This window comes from Lycium ferocissimum, chromosome 4 (assembly GCF_029784015.1).
Source record: "Lycium ferocissimum isolate CSIRO_LF1 chromosome 4, AGI_CSIRO_Lferr_CH_V1, whole genome shotgun sequence".
Classification (NCBI taxonomy): domain Eukaryota; kingdom Viridiplantae; phylum Streptophyta; class Magnoliopsida; order Solanales; family Solanaceae; genus Lycium; species Lycium ferocissimum.
Genome location: NC_081345.1, coordinates 19,172,179 through 19,187,512, shown reverse-complemented (window position 1 = coordinate 19,187,512; position 15,334 = coordinate 19,172,179). Strand labels below are relative to the sequence as shown.

The window sequence follows — 15,334 nt, the reverse complement described above, 5'->3', positions numbered from 1 at the left end:
ATATTAAGTATTAACTAAAAAAAGTCAATCCGAGACTAAACCAACCCGACATCATATATATACAGTTTTTAAAATTATTTTATACATAAAAATATTTATTATAATAAAATTTATATATTTTTCTTTAACTTTGTCATAGTTTTTATTTTTCAACATCAGATTTGGGCTCCAAAACTTTGAGAAAACCTTTTAACTACTTTTCAAAGAAAATGTTTCAAAACGTTTTTAAGTTCTTACTAAAAGTAAAAAAAAATTCGGAAACAGTCTCTCTACCTTCCAAGATAGAGGTAAGGTTTGCGTACACTTTGCCCTCTCCAGACTCCATTTGTGGGATTACACGGGTATGTTGTTGTTATTGTACTAAAAGTAAAAGCTTTGAAAAACTATTGTTGAGTAGTTTTCCTGTCTTTTTTCCGGGTGTTGAGTTGAAAATTAGTTTTTGCTAAAACTTAGATAAGAAGATATCAAAAATAGTGTTCTAAAAACACCTTGTTTAAGCTTATTCAAGCTAAAGCAGTTTAGAGGAGTACACTAACACATATCTTAGTAGGTCAGTAGGTCAAGTTATAATTATAAATTGATCTGCTTCCAGCTTTATGTATTTTGTTTGTTAAACGAGAATGTAAAATGAAGATATCCAGCATTAATAATGTGTATATAAAACCAAAAGAAGCTGCAATATTTTATTATGTTCATCAAATGCTGGTATGCTAGGCTGACAGGCCACTAGGTTTCTCTCATTTTGACACTGAACTCGTGGACAGTTTGACAACGCCATATCGCTGGAAAGGGTTAAATATCAAGCTTTCTATGCCGACACTGTTCTTAATTAGTTCTTACGCAATCATTAGCCATACTAATTGTCCAATGTTGCTCTGCACGAATAAAACTAAAACCGAAGATAAACGTGCTAACTGCTAACATGAGATGCTGTCACCTTAGATTTAGTTTCCTCTTCCTAAATACATTTTTCATAGAATTAATTGGAGGTAAACTACAAGATACAAGAATTTATTATTTTGCATGTCAAAGATAGTGAATAATGCTGGAGGAGATAACTCGGGTTCAATTATTTCCTTTTAACTTTTCGTTAATGTCTCTAAACTTGCATTTTAAGTTTGGTGGACTTCCATTTTCTTCCAGGTTAGATACCAAATAGTAGATGGCAGTACAAACGACAAGGCGCATCTGGTGTAGTGGTATCATAGTACCCTCCCACGGTACTGACCAGGGTTCGATTCCCTGGATGCGCATACTTTTTTATGATTTCTCCTTACACTTATTACAATTATACCTATTGGCTGGTTCTCCATTCCTATCTCTATTGAGATATGTTACATCTACAAACTACACCGTTCCTATGTCAGGTGTTGACACTTCAAATACAATACACCCATTACAAAGAGAAGTAACCGGCACAGGATCCCTTCTTTAGCCATTCACCTGCCTGCTGATATTCATTCAGTCAGAACAAATAGCAGCATCTCAGTGATGGAGGAGGTTCTGAATAAACCTCTTGAATCATCCATCTAGTTTGCTCATCGCTCAGTTGATCTCACACAGTAGTTTAACACCGCGTGCTTAATTACTCTTTCGAATAGAATCAGTTGAAGCGAGCCAGGCGAAGTAGTATAAAATGCCAACTGGACAGAGGACAGATTCATAGGTTGTCTTAACTCATTATTAGTTGGGTCTTTCTTAAAGTTATAGCTTGGGACCAAATAAAATTTACTAAACCATAGTGCAAAGTTTAATTTTAACATCATATCTGAAAGAATACAAAAGTAGCAACTCTAAATTGATGAATGTCACTATACATCATACATGTCTTCCAAAAATGAACTAGGGGAAGGTTCTTCTGTCGTCCTTAAATTTGATCAATTTAGAATAACTACCTCTAAATTGGTCAATGTGCCTCATCAATGTCTCCTCATCTTAATCTATTTGTCGCTGTCAACAGGAAATATGAGAAAACCATGTGTATCCTATCACTTGTTTTAATAGAAAACTATAAACTAGCAATCATCTACAGCTCATCATGATCATCGTCATCCTCGCTAGCACCTGATTCTCCTCCCGGCGCTCCACCAGATTTCTGATACACCGCAGTGATTATTGGGTTGCACACAGCTTCCACTTCTTTCAGCTTTTCCTCATAATCTTCCTTCTCAGCACTCTGGTTGTCATCCATCCATTCAAGCGCTTCTTTTGTCGCCGTTTCAATCTTCTCTTTCTCATCAGACTCTAGCTTGTCTGCAAGCTTGTCCTTGTCATTTATTTGGTTCCTCATGTTATATACGTATGTCTCCAGGCTGTTTCTGGCATCAATTCTTTCTTTGACTTTCTTATCCTCCTCAGCGAACTCCTCTGCCTCCTTGACCATACGTTCAATTTCTTCTTGACTCAAGCGACCTTTATCATTGGTAATTGTGATCTTCTCTGCTTTTCCAGAGGCTTTGTCTTCAGCTTTGACGTTCAGAATACCATTTGCATCAACTTCAAATGTAACCTCAATTTGAGGAGTTCCTCTGTTGAAATAAGAAAAAAATTTAGTCAAGCAGGCAATAATATTATTTTAGTCAAGCAGGCATAGAAACTCATCAGACACTCTTCTCAACCAGGTGCAGTAGACAAGTACCTTGGAGCTGGAGCTATTCCAGTTAAATCAAACTTTCCAAGCTGTCTGCAGTCCTTAGTGAGACTACGTTCACCTTCAAAGACCTGAAGGTAAGAATTTTCATGTCAGAAGAGATAGTAAGTCCAGACATATTTCTTCTCTTGAGACTTTCAGCAAAACACGTTGAGCTAACTAAAAAAATAGTTCTGACGAGATACCTGAATTGTCACTGTTGTCTGTTGATCCTGATAAGTGGTGAAGACTTGAGACTTTTTAGTAGGAATAACAGTGTTTCTTGGGATCAACTTAGTCATCACTCCGCCAACAGTTTCAATACCAAGAGTGAGTGGAGCCACATCCAGAAGAAGAATATCTGGTTAAATTCCAAAGTTAATTGTCAAATATATGCTTTTCCAAAAAGCTCCATCAAACGGATAAAGACAGAAGAAGCAATACCTTTGGTTTCATCACCTCCCTCGCCACTCAAAATTCCTCCTTGTACAGCTGCACCATAAGCAACTGCTTCATCAGGGTTGACACCCTTGCTTGGTTCCTTGCCATCAAAATAATCCTTTAAAAGCTGTTGAACTTTTGGAATTCTGGTACTTCCACCAACAAGTACAATTTCATCAATCTGGTTTTTCTGTAGACCTGCGTCCTCCATAGCCTTCTTAACAGGCCCCATTGTCTTTCTGAACAAATCATTGTTTAACTCCTCAAAACGTGCCCGAGTAAGTGGTTCAGAGAAATCCACACCATCGAATAGAGATTCAATCTCTACCCTAACTTGGTGCTGACTACTCAATGATCTCTTGGCACGCTCAGCTTCTCTCCTAAGCTTACCCAAAGCCCTGTTGTCCTTGCTGATGTCCTTCCCGTGCTTCTTCTTAATCAATTTAATGAAGTACTCCATAATCCTCTGGTCAAAATCCTCTCCTGCAATCAAGAAACCATCAGTGTAGTGTTAACTTGTGAACAGGGCTGATTTGAAACCGAGTTACAGAACTAGTTTACAGCTTGAAATTCATCACTAGCATTTCTTTTCTTCAATATATGGGGAAAATGTAGAAACTAACAAAAAGAATAGAGCAATTGATGCGCAGTGAAAAAGGGTGCTGACCTCCTAGGTGAGTGTCTCCATTTGTGGAAAGAACTTCAAAAACACCATTATCAATGGTGAGGATGCTAACATCAAATGTCCCACCACCAAGGTCAAAGACAAGGATGTTCTTTTCACCACCTTTCTTATCTAATCCATAGGCAATAGCTGCTGCAGTGGGTTCGTTAATGATTCTTGCCACATTTAGTCCAGCAATTACACCTGCATCCTTAGTGGCCTGCCTCTGGGCATCATTAAAGTATGCTGCAGGGTTTAAAGGAGAGAACGCATAAAAAGATCAGCAATCATATGAAACAATATTTGGAATGAGGTATAATCTATCTAGAGAAAGAACTTTTCAACGTTACCGGGAACAGTGACAACTGCATCCTTGATTTTCTTTCCAAGGTAAGCTTCAGCTGTTTCCTTCATCTTGGTCAAAATCATGGCGCTGATCTCCTCAGGACTGAAGACCTTGGTCTCCCCATCTTTAATCTTAACTTGGATGTATGGTTTACCATCCTTGTTAACAATCTTGTAAGGAACAAGTTTCATGTCCCTTTGAACTTCCTTGTCTTCGAACCTATCAAATAGATAGTTTAGTCATTGCTACTATATCACACAAACATTCAGACATAATATATTACAAAAGATGACAATGGCTTACTTTCTTCCGATAAGTCTTTTGACATCGAAGATGGTCCTCTCTGGGTTAACAGCGGCTAGATTCTTCGCTGCCTCACCAATCAACCTCTCATCGTCTGTGAAGGCAACCCATGAAGGGGTGATGCGGTTACCTTGGTCATTTGCTATGATTTCTACATGTCCATTCTTGTAAACACCAACACATGAGTAAGTTGTTCCAAGATCTATCCCGATAACTGTTCCCAACTTGGTAGCTTCTTCTTTGGCAATAGACAATGTAAACAAGCAACCTGTAGAGAAACACAGCGAACAACTCAATGCACTGCTATGACTATGAACATCTATAGTTTTCACTTTTTCTGGTTTTAAGTGGCAAAACTACAACCTTTCCCCAAACAAAGGAATATTCCAATGTTAGGACCAAACAAAACATTTTTTTCTTTGTTTTCCCAAAAATAGCATTGCTAGCCATTACAAATTTTAATGCGGATGTCCTAATATCCATAGTGAGAAAACTGTAAAGGATAGAATCATTGCATCTAAAAGAGGTTTAATAATATATCAGAGAAGAACGCAAAGGACGCGCAAAAGAAGTCAACAAATTGTTTAAGCTAATCCCTATTCTAGGAGGGAAGGCTTCGGAGCATTATTTTCACAATTGACACTTTAGTAGTAACCGGGTAGCTCTGGTTACATGCATTTACAAAGACTAGATTGACACAAAAAAGGGAAAGGAATAGGAAAGGAAAATTGAAGGTCACCCAACTTCATGCTCTTTTGCAACAAATGCATATAACTTCAAGGATGCCGTTTCGTTTATCCCTTTTTGGATGAACAAATAGGTCGCAAAAAAAGGGAAAGGAAGATTGAAACTAGCTCAAAATTTTGTCCACATGACAGTTGACTCATTAATTTCGAGGTGTGTATAAATAGTTGGTGATAGTTCAGGTAGGAAACGCAAACACTTGAAAGTTCAGGTAGGAAACTCGCAAAAAAGTGATACTTTTAGGTGTGTTTTTGACCATTATCTCAATAAGTAAGCATTCTATCATTGTTCTTTCAATTCTATCTAAGTGATCTCATACAACTACCCTCCGAACAAATAGACAGGTACCAGATCTGAATATTTCAGGAATATCATACCAAAACTGACTATATATACTATACAAATCTAAGAGTAAAAGACGTCAATATTCTAACCTAACTGTCAGCCACTAATGCAACTTGCAAATTTCAATTGAAGATTGTGGAATTGACCAATCAACCGTAAAAGTTAATTAACAGATGTGAATTCCTACAATCTACCAATCTGAAAGTTAACAGATGTGAATCTTCTAACCTAACTATCAGCTACTCTGCCATTGTTATCGCAAAATATTTCACGCTCACTTGTCATTCTCGTTTTCATTATCTCAGGAACTCAGTAGAGGCAGATCTAGTATTTCTAGAACAGAGGTGCACAGAGGAAAAAATGCAAGTGGGAATTGATCATTGTTCCTCTCGATAAATGACTAAGCTTTTTAACCAAGTGCATCATTAAGCATTTTTTGTAGTATGAGTGCCACGAGGTAATATTAGATCAATATATACATGAAATATCTAATTTAGCGGAAAGACCATGGTTCACGTGCCCCCAAAAAATTACACATAAATCGCCACGGCTAATTTCAATCGAAGATTTGCATGTAATTAAACAATTGAAAAGCTTACCGAACAAGACGATCAAGGATGCGCTTCTCTTCAACGCACCACCAGCCATTGCTCAACGATCTAACACGTTCCACTAATCAACTCTCTTCAAATACAGGCTAATAATTCTCCTCTTCCTTCTCTCTTTGTAGAGACGGTTATGGACTATTCAAATATCAACTTGAGATTCACCATATATATAAAGGTTCGTTTACTCTACGTGCCGAAACATTTACTAGAAAAAAAAAATGCCTGTGAATCGATGAGTGTCACATTTGATGATGTGGACCAATCAGATGCAAGGTATGTGAATGTGAGAACCAATGAGAAGATGCCGCGTTTGTTTTAACGACTCTCACAGTGTAAATTGACGAGCATGTCATAAGTGATGACATGGACCAATCAGATTCAGTTTTGTGTTGGGAAGATATAAACCGTTGATTTCACGTATGGTTGGTGATATTTAGGCAGTTGCGCCTAATGCCTTTCGGTAACTAGAGTTTACGCAGAAAGTTCGTCGAAAACTCTTTTCTTTTTCTTTTTATTTTCATACTTCAAATTTATTTATTTATTTGGTCCAATTACTTCAAATTTAGATCAAATGTCCTCTGTGGGTTTCATTTTTACTCGGAAAAAGGTTCAACTTTATCCATAAATTGTTCACTTTGTTTAATCTATTAGAAGTAGGAACAAAAATACTTTTTTTGGGTAACTGTATAGTATTATCAAGAAAAGTATTTACAAGCAAAACAAAACCTCATGCTAATTAGTACTTGATCCTAAGCATCAAGCAGAAAGTCTCATCTACTTAACTATACTAAAAAACAATTAGAGCAGTATATTAAGGATAAAAATTAACTTCTTTAACTCTTCCAGCTAATCTAGTCCACTTTAAGCCCAAAAATACTTTAATTGTTACCGTTTCGTATTGTATTTGTTATGTTATTGTTTCACTACTAGAAAAAGGGGAAAAACCGACGGACCGCGTCGGTTTTTTTAATGAAACCGACGGACAGCGTCGGTTTTTTGACGGGAAACCGACCTTTTACGGTCTGTCGGTTTTAATAGCCTCGCTTTTTGAAACCGACGGATCGCGTCGGTTACGTAAATTTAGTCCGGGTTTTATTCAATAATTTTAAAAATAAATAAAAATTAAAAAAAAAAGCCACGGACGAGTCGATTTTTTTAATTTACGATTTTTTTTTATCTTATATAAAAATAATATATATTTTATGAAAAATCGACGCACTGCGTCGGTTTTTATTTAAATTTTTTTATTTTAAATAAAAACCGACACAGTGCGTCGGTTTTTTCATAAAATTTAATAATTAATTTCCAGAAAACCGACGGACTGAGTCGGTTTTCTGGAAAATTTTCAAAAATTAATTTCCGTAAAACCGACGGACTCGCATTAGCTTTTCCGTTTCGGGAAAATTTCGCATGCAAATCATGCATTTTACGCAACCACACCTCGTACGTAAACCGATGCACTAAAAGCCGCTCAAAACTAGCATTAAAATGCTCCAAATCAATTCTAAAAGAGCTACAACACATAAAATCACCCTAAGTAATAATAAAACACATCAAACACTATCTAGACACATCAAATACGATCTAAATAGACCTTCAAAGTTCGTAAATATTTAAATGTCCAACCAAAAGACCATTAACTAGTTTATATAAGTCCATTATTAAATCCAAACTACTACAATCGATCATCCCAAGTGTCCGGCTACGTAATCACCGTCATCATCATCTTCCGGGTCTATGTGGGGGGGGGAGAAGAGGCACACCAAATTGTCCACATGCAATATGGCTTTTAACTCAGTGCCATTAGCGATTCAAGGCTCGCTTTCACGGTGTTACTTTCCTCAACTCTTTTTTGTCTCGAGCCTCAGCTAATTTCCTATTAAGTTCAAAGAATTTGTCGCGCCATACCATAACTGCGAACACCATCAACTCCCTCGGCTCGTCGAGAAGACCCTTCACCTTGCAATCCCGACCGAAGGCGACTTAAGTTGTTCCTTGGGCCTAGACCGTACACTCTACCCTTTTGTACTCCCCAATCGCTCTACACCAAAAATCTATCTCTAATTCCCATGAGGACGGCTCGGGATGCTCAGCCGAGTTTGTTCGTACCGGTCCACATCATCCATAATGCGTTCGTATATTAAAAAATGAAACTTAGTATATAACGAATATATCATAATTAAACTTATATATAATTACTTAAATAATAAAATTATCACTTACATAGGAATTACGAGCCCGTCCTCAACCCATACGATCGGATCCGACTCATGCTTCTTCTTTTTTGTGCGGGTTTAGGAATAGATGATCCCGAGCATACCGTCCCGTAGCTTTTTTCTCGCAAAAAAAAAAAGTTAAACATAAAAATTAATAGCTCAATAATGATATATTGATCGTAGGTAACTTTAAAAGTATAAAATTACTTACCATTGTCCTAGCCGCGTGCCCTCGACTTCGCACCCGCAAGCAGTGTGCAAAGAGCCACCTTTGCAGGATGCACGGCAGCCTTTGGCTGCTCGTACTGGCGATAAACTCAGAGTTCGCCAATATGCCTTAAGTTTCTCCCATCGTTCAGCGTTTAGCCATCGGGCATCTTCATATACCTTCTAACCCTCGAAAACCAATCGACAACCTTGCACTCCCTTTCCTCTCAAAGTTTAAAAGAACCCTATCATTGTCCATTGGATCCCATGTACAATACATCTGCAAATCAAATAGCTAATGTTAGATGATTTATATAAAAGTAAATTCAAGTTATGAAATGTATAATAAGGTACATACGTTAAACTCTCTAAACATAGCCTGTCGAGTATCATATGGGATTTCACCTACGAAGTATAAAAATGATCGCCATAAAGCCTCCGAACAACATCCAGCAAGACTTTTGTTGTGTCGTGATCTGGATAGAACCTGCAGTTAAAAAATTTAATGCATATTAGATTAAGATGAAGAAAAACCTTAGGAAAACTTAATAAAAGACAATCTTACTCAACTCCCTTAGGCATGATGAAAATCCGACCCATCGCATCTCTATCTCCCGGATGTAAACCATGATATATCGGTGCCTCGTATGTGAGAGCCGGTACGCAAAAGTGGAGCAGAGCAGTGCGAGGAGACGAAGACGGGTCCGAGACCGGTTGGATGGCAAGTGACTCGAGCTCGAGTCGCTATCTCTAAGGCGCAAATTAGATACACTTGGAGGTGTAAATATTTGGAGAAGGAGAAGGAGACAAAGTGGCCGATGTGCTAGAGATGCCGCCACGTGGTGGGCAATACATAGGTATAGGTATAGAGAGTGTGGTAAATGATGCCGGCCGAGGTGGTGCCGGCTGAAAGACCCACCGACCGCACCGGGCCCGATAGAAGAGTCGCCGTAAAAAAAGAAGCGGAGTGCATCGCGTACGTGAGCCGGACGAGTAACGGACCGACTACTAGTAGTCGGATCTATACAGTGTCTCTTATCTTTTCTCTCTTACTAGTACCTCCCGCTCTACCTCTACCTCTACCTCTACCTCTACCTTGATCACTACCACCTCGATGACATCGCATACATAAAATTAATAACTCAATAATGATATATTGATCGTAGGTAAAAATTTAACAAGTATAGAATTGTGTTATTATCAAGTATAGAATAAACTAACGTACGCAACTAGTTATCCTCCCACTCATCCTCGCTTGTTTCATTTTCATCGATGATTCTCGCTCATCGCTTGCTTTCCAGTCCATCGCGTCGATTCTTCCTCAACATTTTCTATGATAGTTACATCATCTTCATCAACTTCTTTTAATATGTGTTGAGGATGTTCCAAACTATTTTCTAACTCTGTGTCAACCGTTTGATGAACAACTGGTACATCATTTTGATACGCCACATCTAATGCATTATCGACCTCAATCCTCCCCACGTGCTAGTCTTTATAACCATCCACCAATCGCCTTATCCCTACGCAAATGATATGGAGCATATACATACACTTGCTTAGCATTTTGTGCAATTATAAAGGGATCATAGCGATTGTATTGTCTTGTGTGTTTGACTTCAATTACGTTATGTTGACGATTCACCCTTGTTCCTCTTTGGCTTGGATCAAACCACTTGCTCCAAAATAATGTTACCTTCTTCTTAGGGTAACCTGCATACTTAAGTTGTATGATCTCCTCAAAGACACCGTAATAATCAATGCTTACACCGCTACCATTAGCATCGCCTTTAATGCACACTCCACTCCTATTCGTCTTCTTATATTGAGAAACTTCTTCGGTTTGAAACTTGTAGCCATTAACAATGTACTTTTTCATTGTCCTAACTTCATTGCCTGGTCCAAGAGCTATATCTTTCACAAATTGGGAATGTTCTCCAGTATGATAAACCTATATAATAAGGAGGAAAATTAAAATTCAATAACTTCTATGTAGCCTACATTTAATTGAAATTATGCAATGAATTTTCACACTTACAAAATCGTACAGCCAATGGGGAAACTTAGAATATATGGCTTCATCGCCCTCAAGTTCTACAAAGTAATTGCTCGACATATGCAAGATTTTCATTAGTTTCACCCTTATCAATTACCCATTTAATTCAGTAACATAATTCAACACTCATCGAATATATACTTGAATTTCAGGGCAATTGAGCAAAACATGTGTCACAAATTGATTGCTTCTCCATACTACTCAAGGTTCATTTCTGGAGCGTTTAACCTCTTCCCCGGTTGATTAAATATGGACATTGGTGGGTAGTTATGATCAACCCCGCCCTCATCATTATGGTTAGGCCTATTTCTCATACACGACACTTGCTCTCCGAAATACGGTAAACGTAAACGTTGTTTCCTTTGCAAGATACGCTTCACAAATAGATCCTTCAATCTTAGATCTCGCTTAGCCAATTTTTTGCATTTGCCAATGGTCCCGCACACATGTTTAATATAAATAGGAACAGTAATTAGTTAACAAAATATTAAAGAAAGAGCTAGTAAGTTTGGTTACTTACCTCGAAAGGATACATCCACCTAGTTTGAACCGGGCCTCCAAGGCGCGCCTCTTGTACAAGATGAATGGGAAGATGTTCCATCACATCAAAAAATTCACATGGAAAGATCTTCTCGAGCTTAGTTATAATGATTGGTATATTTCGTTCCATTCTTTGAAGGTTTTCTACCGTCAGTGTTAGAACATAAATCCTCAAGAACAAAACTTATCTCCGTGATTAGTTTCCATATTCTTTCCTGAGGCGGCTAAATGCAATAAGAATCAAAGTTTCCATGAAAACATGGAAATCATGACTTTTCATACCAATCAATTTTCCTTTATTCATATATTTCAAGACGCTTGTCAAAATTAGACGCATACCCCTCTGGCATTCGCAAATTCTTAACCCATTGACAAATCTGTCATTTCTCCTCCAAAGTGAATGAAAAACTAGCCTTGGGCTTGAATACTTTATTATTCGCTAACTCTTGCAAGTTCAATTCAGGGCGCCTACAATATTCCTTTAGGTCCAATCTAGCTTTTGGGTTATCTTTTGTCTTGCCTTTAACATCCATAACAATGTTGAACAAATTATCAAAGTAATCTTTTTCAATATGCATCACATCAAGATTATGCCGTAGAAGATTATCCTTCCAATACGGTAACTCCCAGAATATTCTCTGTTTAGTCCAATTATGTTCAACACCATAACCAGGTAGTCTATAAGGGGCAACTTCGTGACCTTAGGCAAGTGACAAAACCCTCCCCCAAATTTCTTCTCCCCGACAATGTTCGGAGGGATCATTTTCAGTTTTTATTCTTTCTAAAACGCTTGTTTCATTTTCTAATTGGTGATCCATAGGCAAGAATTGATGATGACAATCAAACCATGAATTTTTGTGGCCATGTTTTTAAAGTGAAAGCTTTACTAGTTTCCATGCAATGACGACAAGCAAGCTTTCCAAATAGCCATCCAACCGGACAACATCCCATACGCTATGAAAATCGTTAATAGTCCACATCAAAGAAGAACGCATATCGAAATTGCTTTCTTAGTTGATATATCATATGTCACTACACCTTCACACCACAATTGTTTTCACTCATCAATCAAAGGTTGTAGATAGACATCAATCGAAACTTTGGATTACGAGGACCGGGGATAACACAATTTAAATATATAAAGGGACTTGTCATACACATCTCGGGCGGTAGATTATATGGGTAAGAAATACAAGCCAACAAGAATAAAGTGCGGCCAACAAGAGTATGGTGTGAAACCATCCGCACACAAACCCAAATGAATGTTTCTTGGTTCACTAGCAAAATCAGGATAAGTTCTATCAAAATATTTCCACGCTTCTCCATCTGATGGATGACACATAACACCAGGTGGCCTTCATTTTCATTTGTGCCATCTCATGAGGTGAAAACGAGAACTCACATGCAAACAACCTCTTTAACCTAGGTATAATAGGTAAATAATGCATCGCCTTGATTCAGAACCGTTCTTCCACTAAAGGTCCGCTATAACGCGCATGTCCACATATTTTACATTCATTTAAATCAGATCTTGCTTATAGAACAACATACAACCTGCTTGACAACAATGAATTCTATCATACGGCAATCCTAAATTGGAAACCAATCTCTTTGCTTCATAGTAACTCTTAGGTATGTCGAATTAGACTAACTAGTTCCCCCACAAGCTTAATCATTGAGTCCATAGCAGCTTGAAAGACTCCAATACGATTTGATGTTAATCATTCTAACGCAACGTACAACTTAGAATGCCGACTCCCTACTGAAAGTGGACGACTAGCCTTTCTAATTTTCTTGATAGAAGCGCATCGCTTCATTAGGAGGTTCCTCAAAATTTTGCTCGAGTTCAAACCTAGACTCCATATTTCAAAAAAGCATCATTAACCATATCATTAACTCTATCATATTGGACATGACTATATTCCCGCGACACACTACTTTCCATAACCATATTGTACAATATACCATTGACCCCGTCAGCCTCTCCATGAGTCGGTCAAACATAATATTTCTCTTCTAAACCCACGACTATATAAATGAGCCCTAACCGCTTCCGGTTTCAAATACTTCATACACCCAAGAATGAGAACAAGAACACCTAATTACCCCTTCATTTTGAAAAGAATTGATGTGCGTATGTGATAAACCCATCAACACCTTCAACAAATTCATCGTATGTACACCCACACGATTACTATTATTCATATTATACATCCACATACTATCCATCTACAAAAATATACCCACAAATTATTGAGGTTATAGAAATATATTATAACTTGGTCTCAACTTAAAATATAACTTAAGAAACACAATCCCAACCACTTCTAACTTTGAATTCTCAATAACAATTCTAACTTTAATAATTTATAAATTCTAACTTTAATATAATTTTGAAAAGCACGATCCCATCCAATTCTAACTTTGAATTCTCAATAACAATTCTAACTTTAATAACTAATGGATTCTAACTTTTAATTCTAAAAATTGAAAAGTAAATCTAGTCAAATAAAGTCTACATTTTAGTTTGAGGTTATAGAAATATTATAACTTAATAATTCTAACATAACTTAATAATTCTAACTTTGAAAAGCACAATTCCAACCAATTCTAAAGTGAAAAGTAAATCTAGAGAAATAAAATCTACGTTTAGTATTGAGGTTATAGAAATACTATAACTTAACAATTCTAACTTTGAAAAGCACAATCTCAACTAATTCTAATTTGAATAATCAATAACAATTCTAATAACTTATGAAATTCTAACAAAAAGCACAATCCAAAAAAAAAAAAAACTAGTCAAATAATTAAAGTATACATTTTTGCACATATTCAACATCAATAATATTACAAAGAATGATAGCTAAGCTAACACGAATACATTGACAAAGAACATGAAATATAGCACAATCTCAAGCCAAAAAAAAAAAAAATGACAACTAAACTAGTCGAATAAAGTTTACATTTTTTTCCACAAATTCAACATTAATAACATTGCAAATGATGTTTAACAAAGCTAAATAGATTAGCATTAGGCCTAAAATCTACAAATAAAACTAAAATTGAAAGAATTTTTAAAAAGCCCTAATTTAAGAGAAACTAACCTCAATTAATTAACTTCAAAAAGCCGGGTGCTGGGTTGGTGGGGACGGGGGCCAAGCCAAGAAAGGCGGCGTTGGGCGGTGGAAATGGGTGGATGGGGTACAGCATGGAGGGGAGGGGGGCGCGGCGGGTAGGGTTTGGGGGGGGAATGGGGTTTAATTTGGAAGAGAAGAAGAAATGGGTCTAAAACCGTCTGCTATCATTTAAAGAAAAACCAATGGACAAAACCGACCCTCGTCCGTTCATTTTTCCCGCACGTTTGACCCTCGTATTTGACCCAAATTTTTTTTTAAAAAAAAAGGAACCGACCTCGGTCTGCTTGCTTTCACCTAAAAAAAAATTTATTATTTTTTTAAAAAACAAATTGAATTTCATATTATTTAAAATATTTTTAAAAATAAAAAACCGTCGTGTCCGTCGCTTTTATATTAATTATTATTTTTTTTTTAATAAACCGACGTGGGGACGTCGATTTTTTTAGCGGATAAATATTTTCAAAATTACGCAAAAAAACCGACGCGTCGTCATCGTTTTCTAATTAAAATAATTTAAAAAATTAGAAATGTAAAAAAACCGTCGCGGGGAAGTCCGGTTGTCCGTCGGTTTTTTAAACCGCGAGTAGCTTCCGTTGTCCGTCGGTTTTTTAAACCGACGCATTTTTTATCCATCGATTTTGGCAGTTTTTTAGTAGTGTTTACCTCGAATTTAGGCAATCAATTGAATTTGTGAGTGAGGTATAGGATATGTGAATAAACTTTAATCTTTTTTGGGCTAATATGAACGTATGAGAATTCGTATGTGAAGACAAGAATATGTATATGAATATATATTTATCCATGACTTGAGCTAAGATGTAAACGGATTTAAAGTTTTAAAAGATATTAAAAGGGGTTTTAACTCAACGGATTCAATGAAAAAAAAAAACAAAGGTTTTTAAAGTTTCTTTTTCTATTACAATATTCCGGGTCTTAAGAAGCCGCCCCCCAAAAGGGAAATCCCTTTTTGTATTTATAGTTTTTTATGGCCTTTTTTAGCCAAAAACCCTTTTAGAATAAAAAAAAACCCCAAAAGGATAAGGGAGCCCTCGGCCCCCAACCCCTACGATTCCGGACAAGTGGTAGAACTTATTTTGA

General features: G+C 36.9%; 1 protein-coding gene and 1 non-coding gene across 2 annotated transcripts; one reads left to right on the top strand and one right to left on the bottom strand.

Moving 5' to 3' along the window:
* Positions 1-1,182: 1,182 nt before the first annotated feature.
* TRNAG-CCC (transfer RNA glycine (anticodon CCC)) lies at positions 1,183-1,253 on the top strand. Its single transcript has one exon. It is a non-coding gene; the product is annotated as a tRNA-Gly (tRNA).
* Positions 1,254-1,739: 486 nt separating this feature from the next.
* Positions 1,740-6,232, bottom strand: LOC132051717 (luminal-binding protein 4). Its single transcript, XM_059442909.1, has 8 exons — positions 6,072-6,232; positions 4,384-4,651; positions 4,085-4,299; positions 3,738-3,980; positions 3,074-3,553; positions 2,836-2,990; positions 2,639-2,721; positions 1,740-2,528 (listed from the first exon to the last, which is right to left on the bottom strand). Exons 1-8 carry the CDS (start codon positions 6,118-6,120, stop codon positions 2,027-2,029), a joined length of 1,995 nt encoding a protein of 664 aa, XP_059298892.1. The 5' UTR covers positions 6,121-6,232; the 3' UTR covers positions 1,740-2,026.
* Positions 6,233-15,334: the final 9,102 nt, after the last annotated feature.

Bases quoted from the DNA above. Each gene is read 5' to 3' on its own strand.
- LOC132051717 (XM_059442909.1), bottom strand. From the start codon at position 6,120: ATGGCTGGTGGTGCGTTGAAGAGAAGCGCATCCTTGATCGTCTTGTTC. The intron at 4,300-4,383 runs GTAAGCCATTGT...TCTATTTGATAG, and splicing joins AAAAGACTTATCGGAAGAAA to GTTCGAAGACAAGGAAGTTC. The intron at 2,991-3,073 runs GTATTGCTTCTT...GAATTTAACCAG, and splicing joins GGGAGGTGATGAAACCAAAG to ATATTCTTCTTCTGGATGTG.